The sequence below is a fragment of the Thalassophryne amazonica genome, chromosome 14 (assembly GCF_902500255.1).
Source record: "Thalassophryne amazonica chromosome 14, fThaAma1.1, whole genome shotgun sequence".
NCBI classification, from domain to species: Eukaryota; Metazoa; Chordata; class Actinopteri; order Batrachoidiformes; family Batrachoididae; genus Thalassophryne; species Thalassophryne amazonica.
The window spans coordinates 53,543,438-53,565,259 of record NC_047116.1 but is presented as its reverse complement, the minus strand read 5'-3'; the positions used below and the strand labels follow the sequence as shown (position 1 = coordinate 53,565,259).

Here is a 21,822-nt window from a genome sequence, read left to right as displayed (position 1 = left end):
CATCAGGGGTTGAAATTCTAAATTGTTTCCAGACAGCCAGAATTTTGATCATATTGGCAATATCATATTGTGAATCCCTTATCGAAATACTAAGGAACAAAATCATAGTGGTGCCACAGAAAATTCTTTTTATGACTTAAATCTTAAAAAACCCAGTGGCACTATACGTTTAATGTAATTGCTACATTATTTATTTATAACATAAACACTGCTTGAGTCATCAGAAGCTACAAGCTAATTAATATTTTTTGTTACAAGGGCAAAGGGGCAGTAAACTGCTTCTGTGATTTGCTGAACAGATGTGATGTGAACGTGCAATTCAATGAAATGTTTGAAATGCCGGTGCATTATTTATTTCCAACACAAACGCTGGTTTAGCAATCAGAAGCTACAAGCTACTTAATGTTTTTGTTACAAGTGCAATGCAATTAAACATTTGAAAACTCTTTTGTAGTGTATTTGTAAAAAAAATAATAAATTCACCACTAATTTTCTGATTCATTTTAAAATTTTAATGTTCGTTTTTAAGTTCCTCCATGGTTTAGCGCTGCTCCTGCAAGTGCCAAGGTCAAAAAGAAAGCTCGAGGGAACAGGTCTTTTACTGTTATTGCTCCCAAACTGTGGAACAGCCTGCCTCTGGGTGTCAGGGAGGCATTGGTTATTTTTAAAGTTCATTTATAAACTTATCTTTTTTCCTCGGCTTTTGACACCACGAGGCTTAGTTTGATCTTTTTTAATTGCGTTTTAGTGTTATTTTGTGGTTCTTTTTTATGATATTGTGTATTGTGTGTATTGTCTATTATGTATTGTGTTTGTAGTGTATAGCACCTTGTGTCAGCTGTCTGGCTGTTTTAATGTATTTTATAAAGTTGCTATGGTATGGTATTAATTCAGTCAAAATTGACTCAGGTTCATTTCCATTAAATACAAATGTACAAACAAAAAATGCAAAGTACCAAAATGACATTGACAGCATGAGGATTTTCACAATGTGAATGTAATCAGTTGTCAGTCTTCTTGACATTATTGCACAGCTGCAGTAAATCCCTGCACTTCATCAGTGTGATATCAATCTTAATTGTGTAATGATGCAATAATAAGAGCAGGTTATTACCTTAAACCGCTGAGCTAACCACATGATAACGTCAGTGCACGCTCTTACAGCTACGATGACAGTTCTGTGGTGGATTGGCTCCCTGTGCGTGTTGTTCCTTTGTGGCTGCTCAGGCAGTGCTGTGAATGGACCAGAGGAATTCATGCTTCTCGCTGGTCCTTTGACCACAAACTCAGGAAATAGATTAAATGATGTCTTTGACTGCACTCGCGCCATCCCTCCAGGCTCCAGACGACAATTTGAGTACTTGCAGAGCAGAGGGGTGACCCACTTCAAAGTGCCACTCTCTTGGGATCAACTCCTGCCTACGGGGGTCCCCGCCGAGCCACAACACAATGTCCTCAACTGTTACCACGTCCTGCTGGCGCAGCTGGTGGAGGTAGGCCTCCAGCCTCTGGTGGTCCTACATGGGTCCACTGTGCCCGACGCTCTGAGATCAAGGTATGGGGGTTGGGAGAGCCCAGAACTCTTAGAGATGTTCAAGCAGTATGCCGAGTTTGCCTTCCAGCAGTTTGGAGAACTGGTTTTGTCCTGGGTGACACTAAGCAGCCTGGATGACATTTGGCCAAATAGGAAGCTTGAAGATGATCAAAGCAGTCTGCAACATATTCTGCAAGTCAGCAGGGACATTTTCCAGCTCTACCACCGTTTTCCTGACAAAAGTAAGTAACATGAATGTGATTAAGATGAAACTTATACTGAAACATTATTATTAGTAGTAGTATTTTTGTGGCTTTGGTCAAAAATAAATAGTTTTTCTTGTTAAAAAAGAAAAAAATTGTTGTCATTTCTTACACTCACTCATCTTCAACCGCTCCAGTTAAGGGTCACGGGGGGCTGGAGCCTATCCCAGCAGTGAGGCGGGGTACACCCTGGACAGGACGCTAGTCTGTCACAGGGCCACATATAGACAAACAAACACATTCACACCCACACACACCTATGGACAATTTAAAGTTTCCAATCCACCTAACCTGTATGTCTTTGGATGTGGGAGGAAGCCGGAGGGAAGCCACACAAACATGGGGAGAACATACAAACTCCACACAGAAAGGCCATAGATGGGAATCGATCCCATGACCGTCTAACCGCTGATCCACCGTGCTGCCTGTTGTCATTTCTGTTGTTTGTTATTTAGACTAACTGCAAAAAATTCAGTAAACCTTCTGAAACACATAATAATTTTTTGGATCACATAAATCTATAGTATTATTATAGACAAGTGGCCTGTGTGTGTGTGTGTGTGTGTGTGTGTGTGTGTGTGTGTGTGTGTGTGTGTGTGTGTGTGTGTGTGTGTGTGTGTGTGTGTGTGTGTGTGTGTGTGTGTGTGTGTGTGTGTGTGTGTGTGTGTGTGTGTGTGGCTTAAATCATGGAGAAACTGGGGACAGCTGACATTTGCCATTTGATATGCTTATTTATTTTGCATCAAGGATGAATGGTGCAAAAACAAAAAGTTGATAAGACAAATATTTTTTGAGAAATTAACAATATTAGCTGACAACAGTGAACAATGAATGTTGTGCTGCAATGCACCATGGGAGTTTTGGTTTTTTTACTGTTGTTATTGTGGTCCATGTTAGTTTAATAGTGTTGTTAGTGTTATTGATTTATTGTGTTTTTGGAGTTCAATTGTTTTAGTCAGTTTAGTTGAGTGTCATGTTTCTGTTACCATGAGTGAAAAGTACAGTGCATTTGATGTCTTCCGCCATCATCACTGTTTATGGGTGAGTAAAAATAAAAGCACCTGCTTGCAGCAGAATGCAGAAAACACTAAAAGTTTGACATACATGCATGTGGGCATGCATGCATATTACTTCAATCATAGGCAAACTGCTGTTTGATATACTCATGTATTTTGGGTCAAGGATGAACGCTGCCAAAATGGAACATTGATAGGACAAATATTTTTGGAGAAACTGCAGATATTAGCTAACAACACTGAACAATGTGATAATTACACTCTTGACTCACATGCCATTCCAGCAGGGGGTGGTAAATCATCTATATATTAAAATGTGCGTGCATACGTGTGCGTGATTTTATTTAGTAAGTTCAATGTAAGTACATAATATAATTGTAAATACATTAAAATACATGTTTGACACAAGAAAGTGAAAACATTTACTTTCATTGTGGTCCATTTAAAAAATCAAATGATAAAATAGAAGTAATAATTAAAATAATGATAATAACAATAATGATAATAGTGTGTATATGATAACAAGAACATAAACAATTTAGAAATACATTAAAACAGTAAATGAATGCTAAATTGATACGTAATTAACAGGAAATAAAAGGGTTGAGTTCTTTTCAAAACTGTTGAGGTCTAAGGTTCTAAAAACATTCTGGACATTCTGGACGCCATTCCAAATCATTATAGAAACTTATATATAGAAAATTATGGAAAATTTATTACCACTCTTGAAAAATGTCAGCTACCTATTTTCTAAGCACTACCCACTCTAGAGCCCGTGGATCCCCATGGGCAACATGCTAGTATTTTTTAATTGAGAACCTTCAATCTAAGCCTTAATTACAATCTGTAGACATATAAATCATCCGGTTTATCTAAATCATTTGAACAGCGAGATAGTTATCACGCTTAAGTTGAAATTTAATGTCAGCTGGTATTATCAGTTATATGGGGTGTGACTTTATACTTTTATCTGTCTGCAGAAGGACGACTATCAGTTGCATTGAAATCGAGCGATATCGCTGTTCTGTCTCAGACTCCACCTTCAACAGTAAGCCATCCTCCCCCCACTTCACCTTCGGGACCTTTGTCATCATTTCTGATCAGGATATGTCATTCAAAGCGCATATTAAACAAATATGTAGGACTGCCTTTTTGCATTTACGCAATATCTCTAAAATCAGAAAGGTCTTGTCTCAGAGTGATGCTGAAAAACTAATTCATGCATTTATTTCCTCTAGGCTGGACTATTGTAATTCATTATTATCAGGTTGTCCTAAAAGTTCCCTAAAAAGCCTTCAGTTGGTTCAGAATGCTGCAGCTAGAGTACTGACGGGGACTAGCAGGAGAGAGCATATCTCACCCGTGTTGGCCTCTCTTCATTGGCTTCCTGTTAATTCTAGAATAGAATTTAAAATTCTTCTTCTTACTTATAAGGTTTTGAATAATCAGGTCCCATCTTATCTTAGGGACCTCGTAGTACCATATTACCCCATTAGAGCGCTTCGCTCTCAGACTGCGGGCTTACTTGTAGTTCCTAGGGTTTGTAAGAGTAGAATGGGAGGCAGAGCCTTCAGCTTTCAGGCTCCTCTCCTGTGGAACCAGCTCCCAATTCAGATCAGGGAGACAGATACCCTCTCTACTTTTAAGATTAGGCTTAAAACTTTCCTTTTCGCTAAGGCTTATAGTTAGGGCTGGATCGGGTGACCCTGGACCATCCCTTGGTTATGCTGCTTTAGACGTAGATTGTGGGGGGGTTCCCATGATGCACTGTTTCTTTCTCTTTTTGCTCCGTATGCATCACTCTGCATTTAATCATTAGTGATCGATCTCTGCCCTCCTTCACGGCATGTCTTTTTCCTGTTTTTTTCCCTCAGCCCCAACCAGTCTCAGCAGAAGACTGCCCCTCCCTGAGCCTGGTTCTGCTGGAGGTTTCTTCCTGTTAAAAGGGAGTTTTTCCTTCCCACTGTTGCCAAGTGCTTGCTCATAGGGGGTCGTTTGACCGTTGGGGTTTTTCATAATTATTGTATGGCCTTGCCTTACAATATGGAGCGCCTTGGGGCAACTGTTTGTTGTGATTTGGCGCTATATAAGAAAAAAGTTGATTGATTGATTGATTGATTTCTATACAGGACTTTAACCTGTGATATTCTCTGTCGTCATTGAGGTTGTTTTTGTGGTTTAAAGTTTTCACAGACAAGTTGAAATACAGTCTACAAGGAGAGAGTTCCAGTCAGGTCTTAAGTTCTGGAACAGTCACACACTTTTTGTAATTTTGTCACTGTGTACCACTGCATTCACCCATCCATTTTCTCAATCCGCTTTTTCCAGTTAAGGCCACTGGGAGTGGTGTCACAGAGGTCACAGGGCAGGAGGAGGCGTTCACCCTGGATAGGCCACCGGTCTGTCTCAGGGTCAATATAGACAGACAAATGCATTCATTGTCCTACCCACACCGATCAGTGTAGTCACCAATTCACCTAACCTGCATGTCTTTGGCAGTGGCAGGAAGCCGGAGCACCCAGACAAACACAGGGGGAGCATGCAAAGTCCACATAGACAGGACCAGGCCTGAAACAAATCTGGGACCTTCTCACTGTGTGGAAACACTGCTAACCACTAAACCACCGTGCTGCCCTGCACCACTGGAATGGAGTTTAAATGGAACAATCAAGATGTGTTTGTTGTGTCAGTCATTTAGCATTAATTCACAAGGTAAATCTTATGTTGGACTTGAGGCCTGTTGATGTTGCTGCTTATCCTCAGATTGCATATTGTGAAGTGGAAGAGAGTCTATGACTCCTGGTGGGATGGGATGAGATGGCATTCCAAAGCAGGTTGCTTCCCCAGCCTAGGCCGGTGTCGCAGACTGAGTGGTCTCCCCTACAGATCGGCCCCCCTGCCTTCTCTGTGCATGCATCATTTTGGACCGTCAGCAACGATTCACCGATTATCACGTCGTTTCTGCTTAAAACTGCACTCCAGTCATCATCTATCTGAGCAACAGATATCTGAAGCTTTTGTACAATAATCATTTCCACATAAATTCAGCATTATTTTATAATTAAAGACGGGGGACCGATCAGAGCGTGACAGCAGGATGTCTGAGTCTGACTCTCTGAGTCTGACTCTCTACACCCAAAGCGATCAAAGGGAATATTGTGATTTTTAACCATCAGATGACAAAGTAAAACCTCTTAAATCATTCTTAAGTCAGTTTTAAGCAGAAACAAGGCGAAAGTCTGTTAATCACTGCTGACGCTCCAACGTGACGCATGCGCAGTGAAGGCAGGGGGGCCGATCTGTAGGGGGGACCGTTCAGTCTGTGACACCGGTACCCATTTACAACTGGGTGAACTGAGATAATGCGGATGAATTGTCTTGTCTGAGGACACAGACAGGCAGCGTGAACAGGAATCAAACTCAGGTCTACATATTGGTAGCCCTTCTCCATATTTTGCTGAGCTAAATGTTTTAATTAAAAGGGGTTTAACAAAAATACTGTATTAACATTGAGAAAATATAGCCATTTTATATCCACAGTGCCTTCATTTTCAGAGCAAATAACTAATAGAACAAAATACAAAGCATCACTTTTACAGCCAGTTTCCATCAGGGGATGGATACATGAACATTGCCAAGTCATTGAATTCCATGTCTTGGACTTCATTTACATCAATCATCATGAAATACATGTCTGACGAAGGCTAGTGAGGGAAGCCACCAAGGCATCCATGACAACTCTGAAGTATCAGTTATCAACTTTTGTGATTGGAGAAACTGGACAAAGAGCAAAATTTCTTTGTTGTATCACTCATAGCTTCATGGTGGAGTACACCAGAGGAGGACTTTCACACAAAAACCCAGATCAAATCTGGGCTTGAGTCTCCCATGTGCCTTCTGGAAAACAGTATCTGAAATTTCACATCTTCTCTTTAAGAAATTCCTTCTTTGTTGTGTTCTGAATGCTGAAAAGGATTTGTGGAGTTAAATAGTTGGACATGATATGAAATGAGAGAATCAGAGCTACAATAAAAGTAGGAGAAATATGTAAGGAAACAGAAACGAAGGCTGGCTTGATTTGAGTGATGATGAAAAGAGCTGATGAAGAAGTTGGTAAAAAAAATAAAAAAGTATCGGCTGAAGTGGAGGTGGATACGTGGAATAAATGAACACTTGAAGGAAAAGGGACTGACTGGAGGAGGCACAGGACATGGATAAAGGAGTGTGTATTCTGAGCACAAAGTAAGGAGCAAAGTGCAAAGTACTCAGTTGTCATGGGTGTGTCTGAGCCCAACATGAATTAAACCAACCAGACTTATTTTTAAATTACCTTTACGAAGCTGTGTTTGGCACATTGCTATTTAGATGGAGAATTCAGTAGGTGACAGAAGTGAGGAAATGAATCCATGCATAATGAGCATGACAGATGTCTGGGACCAGTGTCCACCACAGCTCCCTGAGGTGAAGCAATTAAGCACCTCATTCCTGCACCACCTCCTTTTCCTCATCCCCATCCACCTGAAACTAGCATCGACACTTCCACTGTGCTTTCTGCTGCAGGTGTAAGATAAGGGCAACTTCTTTTTTGCTTGGTTTAACAAGGGGACTAGAGCCTATTCCTGCATGCACTGAGGGATAGACTGGGTATATCCTGGACATGGTGAAAGCAAATTACAAGAAAAATAGCAGACAATCATTCACACTCACTTTGGCACCTCTTTAGACTGTGGGAGGAATCTGGTCTACCTGAAGAGAACCTAGGCAACATGGTGAAATCATGTATAGATGTACTAATATGATTTGTTTGCTCAAGTACTTCGGAGCCTCCTGGAGCCTCTGAATAAAATGTTCAACCAAATGCTGTGTGAGATATATGAATATTCATTAATTTGCTCTATCTCTTATTTGGAACAGATGGATTTTGTGTCAGTACACATTGAATACAACTGCGCCTCCTCATCAGACTTTACAGAGACGCTGAGAAGCATACAGGTCAAATAGTCTGATAAATGTTGTCCCTTACTTATCATTATTTTTTATTACAGCTGCTGTATTTCTAAATATAATGCAAGTAGGTGTGAGCATCAATCCTGTTTTGCTATCTTATAGACATCAGTTTCATCGTTGCCAATCCTAATATACAAGATGACAACTCACGGTTGTTCCTCCAGTCAGTTCCAGCCCCTTGGCGATGTACTGCAAGGTAAATGGCATGACTGTTTAATTAATGCTCAGGAAACAGTTTCTTTAAGAATAGAAACTACTACTGTGCAGTGCATTCTCTTTGGACATGAATACCAAAAGAAAGACAAAATATACAGTATTGTATTTTGTATATTTTTGCAAATAAATACCACAAATGATTGGAAAACTAGCTTTTTGTATTGTATACCAGTGTGGGTACAATTAAAAATTCTACTCTACTAACTTCTTTAAGACCTTCTTGCTCATAAAATTCATATAAAGAAATCTAGTTTTTGGCATTGTTGAACGCAGTGAAGCTAGTGTCTGATCGTATCCACTTCTGCCACATGCATAATGGAAATCTGGCACCACATTTAGTTTAAAACACAAAATCAAACATTTAGTTTAAAAAAGAAGTCATACACAGCTGACACACAACATTCATCGAGGAACCTGAAAATACATCAAATGCAAACATAGCAAACGTCTGTCTTCTAAAGCCAAACAATTTATGACATTGTTTACTGAGAGCAAGCAAGGTGGCCTGATAAAAATTACATCATCAAATTTTACAGCACAATAAACATAAAATCACTGTCTTGTCTATGTCAGTGATTAGTATGAATTATCCCTGGGTTCCCAAAAAATGCCTGACTAGGAATATTACATGTATGACAGAGAAGTATTGTAGCATTTTTTTTTCTATTTGTTGCTTCATACAAGAAACAAATCATTTTGGGTGCCCAAATTATTGGTTAGGGTTAAGTATATTTTGTAAATCAATAACACAAAAAAAACTGTTCTTTTTTGCCTTTTTTGGGGGGTGGGTGTAATCTATATTTAACTAATTTTAGATATTATAACTATCAAAACTGAGTTTTTCTAATATTTAGGTTGCTTTTTCATTAGCTTTATATACTGATAGCTTTTTTCAGTTATTTTTGTGTTTAGCCTATAAATCGGTTATTTTTACATTGATTCGGTAATTTTTGTATTTGTTAGGTTCACTTAGGTCTTTTTCCTTTTGGCCAGAAGGCTTCATATCCAGTCACTTTTAGATTTACTTGCATTTCAGTTAGTTTTGTATTTGTTAGCATTATACTGTATTAAGTTAACTTAGATCCAGGTTAGCATTCTTGCCTCACAACAAGAACACATAACAGGGGTTTGGTTCCATCAAAGCACAGTTCTCCCCTGTCGGTTTCCTGGAACTCCAGTCACTGTAACATTCACTCACCTTGAAACTGCAAGCTATTAGTCTATGAGCCAATCATCAGTTTTGACCTAATTAGTACCACATAAGGTGATGAAACAACACTTACAATCCAGCCTCAGTGTACCATGGCCTACACAAAAATGTATGATAACCATCCCAGGGTGGTTGGTAGCTATAGCCAGCTAGGGGTCAATGAAGAATTACACAGAGTTCAAAATGTAAAAATGCTGCATTCATGTTGAAAACTATACCACAATGTTTATCTGATCATAATGATTCCAAAAAGGTATAGTTTGGACTATCTATGACTGAATGTTCTGGAGTTATGGAGTAAAAACAGCAAAAATGGTGACAAACCCCAGGATGCAGGCAGCCAAACACAGGAATTATGTGAGAATTCAAAATTATTTATTTTACAAGTGACAAAAATCCACACAGTGAGTAAATGGGGGCTAAAGGAACTGAGTCCAAAAACAAAACAAAACAAAACAAAAAAACAGAGTAATACAGAGCTGAAAACCAAAGGCAGGAAAAACACAGGGGTGAGCGGCTGTAAATACTAATAACTGCATATACTCACATTATAGTGTACACAGAAGCACAGAGACCACAGTGAATAATCGGCACTGGACCACCGAACAAATGAGGGTTTAAATACACAAACAAAGCAATCAGAGGCAGGTGCAACAACTGAGGAGGAGGAGGAAAGAAGAATGCACGTGAAACTAACTGAACATAAGGTGACTGAAAGCAAAACCCAAACTCCACAGTAACAGAAATTAAAACATAATAATAAACCCTACAGTAGCAAAATAACTACAGAGGAAGTAACAAAACAGACATAAATCCAAATTCAAAACTACAGAACTAAGGTGGAACTACACCCATGAAAGAGTGGAACTGAGACAGGATAAACAATAACTAATCCAAGAAGAAAACACTCAGAAAATAAAACACAATAAATGAGCAATAATTCCGGAAGCACAGGTAAATGATCATATAGAACAAAAGTGGACACAGTGCCAATTGGGGGCAAAATAAAAGAAGACCACTACGACCATCACAGGGACACTCAAACACGAGGAACACAGGACAGAGGAATGTGCAGAACAAACACACATCAGGAGGCCGTAAAAATCAAACACACCCATGAACCACGCAACAACCCATATTACTACAGATATTTGTCATAAAACGCTCAGACAGGAGACATTTGGTCAAGCTAACATTAGCCATTAGTATCACACTATGCAAAAGAAGTATGTAAAAAATGTTTTCAACACACATGGATGAATAAATCCATCATGACTCACTGCTTTAAGGTGCACACATTGGTCAATTAGCCAAGCCACAGTCTGAAAATAAACTTAACACTTGTCAATTAAGAAAAATAAAACTCCATCTTTTCTGTGTTTATCGGTGGATTGCAAACCAGCTTTTAGTGGAACTGTATCAGAGTGTAGGAATCATAGCATTAATTGTTTTGAGTCAATACAATACAGAATGTGAAACAATAAAATGAAAAATAAAATAATTAAAACTTACAATAAATATCAACACAAACACGACACAGCACAAGTTTGATAGTTTTAGCACAATCGTGCGTCACTTTTAAAAGACTGAACAAGTGCATTCTGTGAGTGCTGTTGTTTAATTTATAGCCTCAAACCACCATGTCGATGCTATGATTCCAGTAGTGTTCCTATTTTTGTCTTCCATGAAAAATGCTTACAACTTGTTAACTACTCTGCATTCAGGCAAAGAGGGGTACTTCTCCTTCGAGCATTAAAAAAAATACATTATTTACCAATAATCTGCACAGTTGATGCCCATCATATGCCATATTAGTATTGTTGGAGTATTCAAGATTTAATGTTCCATATTGACATGTCTATTTCAAACGGATTGCAGTTCTGAAAAACAAAGACCTGAAAATTGTTGGATGTGACATGACACACATATTTGGGCAACTGGACATGGCTTACACTCAACTCAGGTAACACTACAATGCAGAAATGCACTTTTTTTGTGCATTTAAATTGTTCTTGTAAGAGTGTGTGCGCACTGTATGTACTCATATGCCTTTTCACTGTTCAACATTTACAGTTCTCCAGAATACACTGAAATGGCAGCTTTTAGAAATACTTACCAGAGTGTTTGGGATAAATTTAAGAACCAAACCCCAGCAGATCGAGATAATTTCTTCAATGAACTGTTCCCTTCTGGTTTCCAATGGGCCATCTCCAGTGAGTCCTTCAAGGTGGAAGGGGGCTGGTCAGAAGACGGAAAGGCAGAAACCATTTGGGACCGTTTTGGTCACGAAGGACAAGCCTTTGAAAATCAAACAGCTGATCTAGCTTGTGACAGTTACTACAAGGTGGATTACGATGTCTACCTGCTGCGAGGTCTTAATGTCAACTCCTACCAGTTTTCCATCTCCTGGGCACGTATTTTTCCCTTTGGAAAACTATCAGAGAAAGGGGCTCTCTACTACGACAAGCTGATTAACACTCTGATTGAGTCTGGCATAGAACCAATTATCACCCTCTACCACTGGGATCTGCCTCAGGCACTCCAATACTATGGGGGATGGACCAATGCCTCCATTGTTGAAGCCTTCAGGGACTATGCAGATTTTTGCTTCTCCAGGTTTGGTGACAGGGTCAAGAGCTGGAACACCTTTAACAGCCCGTGGGTGGAGAGCCATGCAGGGTATGGAACTGGTCAAAATGCTCCTGGAATAAAGGACTACGTGGTTGCTTCTTATCGGGTAAGAGTGGTGTGTTAATACTATAATGTAAGTGTCCACACATACTTTCTTGTTCTTTTCCCTTATCATTTCTGTTGCTTTTCAGGTCACTCACAATATGATTAAGTCCCATGCCGAAGCTTGGCATGTCTATAATGACAAGTACAGGAGAAAACAGGGTGGCAAAGTGGGCATTGCACTGAACTCTGACTGGGCGGAGCCTTTGGACCCCTCCAAATCTGAAGACGTAGTAGCGGCAGATCGGTACCTGCAGTTCATGCTAGGCTGGTTTACCCACCCTATATTTGTAAATGGAGATTATCCTGCAACTCTAAAGACTCAGATTGAAGCGAAAATAAAAGGGTGCAACAATTCTGAGCCTGCTGTTCTTCCATATTTCACTGCTGAAGAAAGCAAGAGGATACAAGGAACTGCTGACTTTTTTGGATTAAACTATTATACATCACGGCTGATCAATGACACTAATGGTGGCTGCATCCCAGGTCCTGAGGGTGTGGGTGACTTCCAGGCACATGTGGACCCTTCATGGGGTACTACAGCATCTGACTGGATATATTCTACTCCATGGGGACTTAGAAGACTTCTAAACTATATTTCTGCTGAGTATTTGAGTGTTACCAAAGTGCCTATCTACATAACTGGAATCGGGATGCCCACTGAGTACCATGGGGATACTCTCAATGACACTACTAGAATAGAGTACATGAGAAGTTATATCAATGAGGCACTGAAAGGTTAGTGGGTGATGTTCTTCTGAATGAAAACCAGATTTACACACAGCATGAAAATAATTTGGAATCTAATGTTCTGTTTTGTATTTCCCTTTTAAAGCAATATTCATAGATAAAGTAGAGGTTCAAAGATTCACAGTCCAGTCACTAATGGATGGATTTGAGGGAAAACATGGCTATAGTCAAAGATTTGGTCTGCACCATGTTAATTTTGATGACGGCAACCGACCACGAACCCCAAAGCAGTCTGCTTATTTCTACTCTCAGGTTATTAAGCAAAATGGATTTCGTTCAAACAAATATGTACTTAAAGGAGTAAAAGGACAACAGACCAGTTATTTATCTCCTTTACCACCATCAGAAGTTCCATCTAAATCAAAGGTTGTCTGGGAGAAATTCTCACATCAGTCACCATTCGAGAGAAAACTCTACTACTACGGTACCTTTCCAGAAGGATTCAGTTGGGGAGCTTCATCTTCTGCTTACCAGATTGAGGGTGGCTGGGATGCTGACAAGAAAGGTCCTAGCATCTGGGACACATTTACACAGGAAGGCAGTATTGCTAATGGAAATGTTGCCTGTGACAGCTACAACAGAGTTGAAGAAGACCTCTATATGCTGCGGGCTCTGAGGGTGAAGTCCTACAGATTCTCTTTGTCCTGGTCCAGAATCTTTCCTGATGGTCAACCTGCATCCCAGAACCAGAAAGGTGTTGACTACTATAATCGACTCATTAATGGCCTCTTAGCATATAACATTACACCTATGGTGACACTCTACCATTGGGACCTCCCTCAAGCTTTGCAAAACTTCAGTGGCTGGGATAATGAGTCTATGATTGAAATTTTTAATGATTATTGTAACTTTTGCTTTAAAACCTTTGGCGACAGAGTAAAATTTTGGATGACCTTCAACCAGCCACATACAATTGCTTGGTCAGGATATGGGCTTGGAGAAATCCCTCCAAATAATTCTAAGAATCCAGGAACTGCACCATATAGAGTTGCACACAACCTTCTGAAAGCACACGCCAGAGCTTACCACACATATGATGAAAAATATCGACAAACACAAGGCGGCAGAGTTTCGATTGCCCTCAGTGCCGATTGGATTGAACCTAAGGATGTCGATGTTCCACGAGAGGTGGTGGCTGCTGACCGAGCTTTACAGTTCCAACTCGGGTGGTTTGCACACCCTATTTTCAAGAACGGTGACTATCCTGATGCAATGAAGTGGCAAGTTGGAAACAAAAGTGAACTCCAGGGTCGTCCTGAGTCAAGACTCCCTACTTTTACTGAAGAAGAAAAGAACTTCATCAGGGGGACAGCGGACATGTTCTGTCTAAATCATTATACAACCAAGATTGCAAGCCATGCTACCTTGAGGCTTTCCCCTCCCTCTTATCAGTATGATCAAGACATAAAAGTACAAGAGGAGACTGATTCACCAACCACTGCTATCACGAAGCAGACAGCAGTGGCATGGGGCATGAGGAGGCTCCTCAACTGGATCAAGGAGGAATATGGGGATCCAGAAATTTACATTACAGACAATGGTGTTGCAACAGCAAAAAACACAACTTGGGATGACACTGCTAGAGTATTTTTCCATAAGACCTACATTGATGAAGCTTTAAAAGGTATTTTTTTTTTCATTGTTAATTGTCATGACGTTTCTTCTGGTTGACTTTTCTTAAAATTCACTACGTAATGTTTTAATAATTTCTTTCATTTCTATGTATTTTTAAAAAATAGCGTATGGCCTTGATGGTGTTAAAGTGAAAGGATACATAGCAGCCTCTCTCATGGACTCTTTTGAGTGGCTTCACGGCTACACTGTAAGGTTTGGGCTCCACCATGTGGATTTCACTAATGCAAACCGACCAAGGACACCCAAATACTCAGCACATGTCTACTACCGGGTAATAAAGGACAACGGTTTCCCAACACCAGATGATGAGAAGCTTCTTTATGGATACTTTCGCAATGGATTCCTGTGGAGCGCTGCAACAGCATCATACCAGGTAACGATATTGTAGCAATCTGGCAGCAAGCTCAGACACTCGTTCAGCTTTGTGAACTTTATTAAGAGTGAGAACAGACTCTGCTGTGGTTCTTCTGTCAATCAAACACACTGTCTAAATACCAAGTGCAGCTGTACTCATTTGTGCACCCCCGGCCATTTTGGTCTGATGATGCTGATGTCATCATGTGTTGATATCATCTGGCAGTAAAACATAGTTACAGAGGGCACAGCTCATTCACTTACACACTCATCTTCAAATGCTTAGTCCAATCAAGGGTCGCGGGGGGCTGAAGTCTATCCCAGCAGCGAGGTACACCCTGGACAGGACGCCAGTCTGTTGCAGGCCCACATATAGACAAACAAACACATTCACACCCGCACACACACCTACAGACAATTTTAAAGTTTCCAATTCACCTAACCTGCATGTCTTTAGAAGTGGGAGGAAGCCAGAGCACCCGGAGAGGACCCACGCAAACACGGGGAGAACATGCAAATTCCACACAGAAAGGCCACAGGTGGGACTCAATCCCATGACCTTCTCACTGTGAGGCAACAGTGCTAACCATTAAGCCACTGTGCTGCACACTTTCATATCTGAGATTGTTATGTAGGATGGTATCCTTTATCAACTGATAAAGTTTGATCCGGATCTGATCCAGATTACAGATTTTGTGGCCATTTAAATTTACATCGAAAACCTCATTTATTCTATTTTTTTACATTATAACTTAATCAAACATGCCCTAATCATGCTCATATTTTAAAGTGCGGTGCAGACTGGCACTCAATCCAGATTGTGGATTTTGTAGACATTTAAATTTATTATTGAAAAGTCCATTTGGTGTACATTTTGCATTATAGCTTTTAATTATAATTAAAATCTTATAATTAAAAGTGCAGGTCAGGGCAGCCTTGGACCTGAGATATTTCACTTGGGAGGCACATAACAGGAACAACTATGAAAATACAATGAATTATATATCATATTAACATATTTTTAACCAATCAGATTTGTGGAAAAAATGTATTTGGATTAGAATGAATTATATTAAATATAGGCGGCACGGTGGATTAGTGGTTAGCATTGTTGCCTCACAGCGAGAAGGTTGTGGGTTCAATTCCCATGGCCTTTCTGTGCTCCGGTTTCCTCCCACATCCAAAGACATGCGGGTTAGGTGGATTGGAATCTTTAAATTGTCCATACGTGTGCGTGTGGGTGTGTCTGTGTTTGTTTGTCTGTTTGTGGCCCTGCAACAGACTGGCGTCCTGTCCTGGGTGTACCCCGTCTCACGCCCTATGACTGCTGGGATAGGCTCCAGCCCCCCCGCGACCCTTAATTGGACTAAGCGGTAGAAGATGAATGAATGAACGAATATATTAAATATAATGTATTATATATCACATTAACATATTTTTACTTGTATCTGTGCAATGTATGGTAATATGAGTTCTGAAAAAAGTTTGCCTGTTTTAAAATTGAATAGGCCAAATATCAGTAAGATAAAACAGATTCTGTAGTTCATTACATTTTCAGACGGACTCACACAACATGAAAAAATGATGGGCTAGGCAGTTAGTGTGCATGCTTCCCAGGCTGCCCATCCATCCATCCATCCATCCATCCATCCATCCATCCATCCATTTTCTGTACCCGCTTATTCCAACTAAGGTTCATGAGGTTGCTGAAGCCTATCCCAACAGTCATAAGGTGTGAGGTGGGGTACACCCTGGACAGGACACAAATCTGTTGCAGGGCCACATTTCAATTTCAATTTCAATTTATTTAATTTATATAGTGCCAAATCACATCAAAGTTGCCTCAAAGTCTAACCTTACCAACCCCTAGAGCAAGCACACAGGTGACAGTGGTAAGGAAAAACTCCCTCTGATCCATCCATCCATCCATTTTCTTCCGCTTTATCCGGAGTCGGGTCGCGGGGGCAGCAGCTCAAGCAAAGCCGCCCAGACCTCCCAATCCACAAACACCTCCTCCAGCTCCTCCGGGGGAACCCCAAGGCGTTCCCAAGCCAGCCGAGAGATGTAGTCCCTCCAGCGTGTCCTGGGTCTTTCCCGGGGCCTCCTCCCAGTGGGACGTGCCCGGAACACCTCTCCAGAGAGGCGTCCAGGGGGCATCCGGAAAAGATGCCCGAGCCACCTCAACTGACTCCTTTCGACATGGAGGAGCAGCGGCTCGACTCCGAGCTCCTCCCGAGTGACCGAGCTCCTCACCTTATCTCTAAGGGAGCGCCCAGCCACCCTGCGGAGCAAACTCATCTCGGCCGCTCGTACTCGCAATCTCGTTCTTTCGGTCATGAGCCAAATCTCATGACCATAGGTGAGGATCGGAACGTAGATCGATCGGTAAATCGAGAGCTTTGCCCCCTACTCAGCTCTCTCTTCACCACGACGGTCCGATACAGCGACCGCATCACTGCAGATGCTGCACCGATCCGTCTATCGATCTCACGCTCCATCCGACCCTCACTCGTGAACAAGACCCCGAGATACTTAAACTCCTCCACTTGAGGCAAGGACACTCCACCGACCTGAAGAGGGCAAAGCACCTTTTTCCGGTCGAGAACCATGGCCTCGGATTTGGAGGTGCTGATCCTCATCCCGGACGCTTCACACTCGGCTGCAAACCGCCCCAGTGCACGCTGAAGGTCCTGATTTGACAAAGCCAACAGAACCACACGAGATTCTGTGGTTCCCAAACCAGACCCCCTCTACACCCCGGCTGCGCCTAGAAATTCTGTCCATAAAAATAATGAACAGAACCGGTGACAAAGGGCAGCCCTGGCGGAGGCCAACGTACACTGGAAACAGGTTTGACTTACTACCGGCAATGCGAACCAAGCTCCTGCTGTGGTTGTACAGGGACCGGATAGCCCTTAGCAAAGGACCCCGGACCCCGTACTCCCGGAGCACTCCCCACAGGGTGCGCCGAGGGACACGGTCGAATGCCTTCTCCAGATCCACAAAACACACGTGGACTGGTTGGGCAAACTCCCATGAACCCTCGAGCACCCGATGGAGCGTGTAGAGCTGGTCCAGTGTGCCGCGACCAGGACGAAAACCACACTGCTCCTCCTGAATCCGAGGTTCGACCATCGGTCGAAGTCTCCTCTCCAGTACTCTGGAATAGACCTTACCGGGGAGGCTGAGGAGTGTGATCCCCCTATAGTTGGAACACACCCTCCGGTCCACCTTCTTAAACAGAGGGACCACCACCCCGGTCTGCCAATCCAGAGGCACTGTCCCCGATCGCCACGCGATGTTGCAGAGGCGTGTCAGCCAAGACAGCCCCACAACATCCAGAGACTTAAGGTACTCAGGACGGATTTCATCCACCCCAGGAGCCTTGCCACCGAGGAGCTTTCTAACCACCTCGGTGACTTCGGCCTGGGTAATGGATGAGTCCGCCTCCGAGTCCCCAGTCTCTGCTTCCTCTTCGGAAGACGTGACGATGGGATTGAGGGGATCCTCGAAGTACTCCTTCCACCGCCCGACAACATCCCCAGTCAGGGTCAACAGCTCCCCACCCGCACCGTAAACAGTGCCGGTGGAGAGTTGCTTCCGCCTCCTGAGGCGTCGGACAGTTTGCCAGAATCGCTTCGAGGCCGACCAATAGTCCTCCTCCATAGCCTCCCCGAACTCCTCCCAGACCTGAGTTTTTGCCTCTGCGACCGCACGGGCTGCGGCACGCTTGGCCTGCCGGTACCTGTCAGCTGCCTCTGGGGTCCCACCTACCAACAAAGATAAGTAGGACTCCTTCTTCAGCTTGATGGCATCCCTTACTCCCGGTGTCCACCACCGGGTTCGGGGATTGCCGCCGCGACAGGCACCAGAGACCTTGCGACCACAGCTACGAGCAGCCGCATCGACAATGGAGGTGGAGAACATGGTCCACTCAGACTCCATGTCTCCAACCTCCCCCGGGATCTGGGAGAAGCTCTCCCGGAGGTGGGAGTTGAAGACCTCGCTGACAGAGGGTTCCGCCAGTCGTTCCCAGCAGACCCTCACGATACGTTTGGGCCTGCCAGGTCTTACCGGCTTCCTACCCTCCCAGCGGATCCAACTCACCACCAGGTGATGATCAGTCGACAGCTCTGCCCCTCTCTTCACTCGAGTGTCCGAGACACGTGGCTGAAGGTCAGATGATATGACTACAAAGTTGATCATCGACCTCCGGCTCAGGGTGTCCTGGTGCCACGTGCACTTATGGACACCCTTGTGCTCGAACATGGTGTTCGTGATGGACAAACTGTGACTAGCACAGACGTCCAACAACTGAACACCACTCGGGTTCAGATCGGGGAGGCCGTGCTTCCCAATCACCCCCCTCCAGGTCTCACTGTCGCTGCCCACGTGGGCATTGAAATCCCCCAGGAGAACAATGTAGTCCCCAGTCGGAGCGCTATCTAGTACCCCTCCCAGGGACTCCAGGAAGGTCGGGTACTCTGCAACGCCGCTCGGCCCATAGGCCAAAACAACAGTGAGAAACCTGTCCCTGACCCGAAGGCGTAGGGACGCGACCCTCTCGTTCACCGGAGTGAACTCCAACACTTGGCGACTGAGCTGGGGAGCAATAAGCAATGCGACCCCAGCTCTCCGCCTCTCCCCGTGGGCGACGTCAGAAAAATGAAGTATCCAGCCCCTCTCCAGGAGTTGGGTACCAGAGCCCAAGCTGTGTGTGGAGGTGAGCCCCACTATCTCTAGTCGGTATCTCTCAACCTCCCGCACAAGCTCAGGCTCCTTCCCCCTTAGTGAGGTGACATTCCACGTCCCAACAGCCAGGGGCTGTGAGCATGGACCGGGCCGCCGGGCCACCCGCCCTCGACCGCCACCCAATCCTCTCTGCACCCGACCCCCATGGCCCCCTCTGCAGGTGGTGAACCCACAGGAGGGCAGGCCCACATCACTCTTTCGGGCTGAGCCCGGCCGGGCCCCATGGGCTAAGGCCCAACCACCAGGCACTCACGCATGAACTCCAACCCCAGGCCTGGCTCCAGGGTGGGACCCCGGCTCCGCCATACCGGGCGACGTCACGGTCCTTGATCTTTTACTGGTCATGGAGGTTCTGAATGAACTCCCTCTGATGATTTGAGGAAGTAACCTCAAGCAGACCAGCCTCAAAGGGGTGACCCCCTGCTTGGGCCATGCTATCAACACAATTGACAATACAGGAAATTTTGGGAGCCTATGCTAGTGCTCAAGACGGGAGGCCTGCAGAAGAAAACACCCACTCCCATCTCTGGATGGAGCTGCACCTCAAACAGAGAGAAAAAAAACGTAATCAGGCGGCAGAAAGACAACAAATAAAGTACAATTTATCAGCATTTAGCAGCAAGAAAAACAGAAGAAATACTAAGGTGATCGCCGGCCACTAGGCCAAAGCTTCACTAACAGACCCAGACTTTAGATAAAGTTGAGGCCGTGGCACGCTCTGTTTACTAATAAAATTAATTTAAAAGGGTAGAAAGCATAGTACCATACTATGTCAGGGGCACAATAAGAGAAAGCTCTGTGACCTGCAGACTTTTTTTTCACCCTAGGGACACAAAATAGTCCTGCACCCTGAGGATGCAGAGCCTGGGCCGGTACGTAAGGTTCAAGTAAGTCAGCTAAGTAGGGAGGGGTGAGTCCGTGAACAATTTTATAGGTTAGTAACAGAACCTTAAAATCTGATCTCACAGGGACAGGAAGCCAGTGAAGAGATGCCAAAATGGGTTTAATGTGGTCAAACTTTCTGCTTCCTGTCAAAAGTCTGGCAGCAGCATTTTGAACCTATTGGAACCCCCTAATGCTGGACTGTGGTAAACCAGAAAATTCAACATTGCAGTAGCCCAATCTAGAAGAAACAAATGCATGAATCAGGGTCTCAGCATCAGCTAAAGACAAGATGGGACGAATCTTCGCTATATTTATAAGCAGTCCTCGTAATATCTCTAATGTAGAGGTCAAAGGACAACGTAGGATAAAAAATTACACTAAGGTTCCTCACTTTGTCAGTGTGATGTATGACACAAGGCTAAGCATTAGCTGTTCAAATTGATGCCGATGTCTCATGGCCAACAACCATCATTTCAGTCTTGTCAGGGTTTAAATGTAGGAAATTGCTAGACATCCAGCTTTTCACTGATGCAAGGCAATCTTCTAATGATTTTATGTGGATGAGATTACTAGCAGTTATCGGCATGTATAACTGAGTATCAATATGTGCGCAAGGGGTGCTATATAAAGGGAGAAAAGCAGGGAGCCTAAGACAGACCCCTGTGGAACCCCAAATTTCATGTCACTAAGGTTAGAGGTAGTGTTATTGTACAAAACACAGTGAGATCGACTGGTCAGGTATGATGTCAACCATGCAAGGGCATTCCCAGTAATCCTAAAATGATTCTCCAGCCTATCGAGTAGAATATGGTAATCACTACCGGTATCAAATGCAGCACTAAGTATCTAACAGCACCAGAACCGTAGGTGTCCGAATCCATTGCAAACAGAAGATCATTCACTATTTTAGTGAGCGATAGCTGTCTCTGTGGAATGATATTTTCTAAAAGCAGACTACAGTGGCACAGAAAGATTATTCTCAGTAAGGTGGTCTATGAGCTTCTGTGAAACCACTTTTTCCAGAATTTTAGAGCAAAATGATAGATCTGATATCGGCCTATAGTTTTTCAATACACTAGGGTCAAGATTAGATTTCTTAAGTAATGGTTTAATCACTGCAGATTTGATACATTTAGGAATAGATGCAGCAGTTAATGAGAGATTAATAATTTCCAGCACAGTCGGCCCAAGAGTGGGCCACACATCCTTAAACAGTTTTGTTGGTATAGGATCAAATAAGCAGGTTGTGCTTTTTGTAGATGTTACAAGTTTTGTCAGCACGTCCAGTGAGATACTATCAAATTCTGTAAATCTAGGTGAAACCTCATTGATGGCACCCACCTCAATAGCAGGGTGTAGTGGCTGGGATATGTTTAACCTAATGTCTTCTATTTTCTTCTCGAAGTAATCCAAGAAATCCCGTGCTGTAAAAGGACAGTGAATTACAGGCGGGTATCCATAAATAAG

The 21,822-nt window shown here is 43.1% G+C and overlaps 1 protein-coding gene across 1 annotated transcript in view; it reads left to right on the top strand.

Moving 5' to 3' along the window:
- Positions 1 to 1,169: 1,169 nt before the first annotated feature.
- LOC117524267 (lactase-phlorizin hydrolase) overlaps positions 1,170 to 21,822 on the top strand; it is a 41,214-nt gene continuing 20,561 nt past the window's right edge. Inside the window, exons 1-9 of the mRNA XM_034186038.1 lie at positions 1,170 to 1,776; positions 3,794 to 3,861; positions 7,728 to 7,805; positions 7,923 to 8,016; positions 11,125 to 11,209; positions 11,320 to 11,983; positions 12,069 to 12,717; positions 12,815 to 14,353; positions 14,469 to 14,737. Of these exons, the coding sequence (XP_034041929.1) occupies positions 1,170 to 1,776; positions 3,794 to 3,861; positions 7,728 to 7,805; positions 7,923 to 8,016; positions 11,125 to 11,209; positions 11,320 to 11,983; positions 12,069 to 12,717; positions 12,815 to 14,353; positions 14,469 to 14,737 (4,053 nt within the window). The remainder of the gene's footprint in view (positions 1,777 to 3,793; positions 3,862 to 7,727; positions 7,806 to 7,922; positions 8,017 to 11,124; positions 11,210 to 11,319; positions 11,984 to 12,068; positions 12,718 to 12,814; positions 14,354 to 14,468; positions 14,738 to 21,822) is intronic.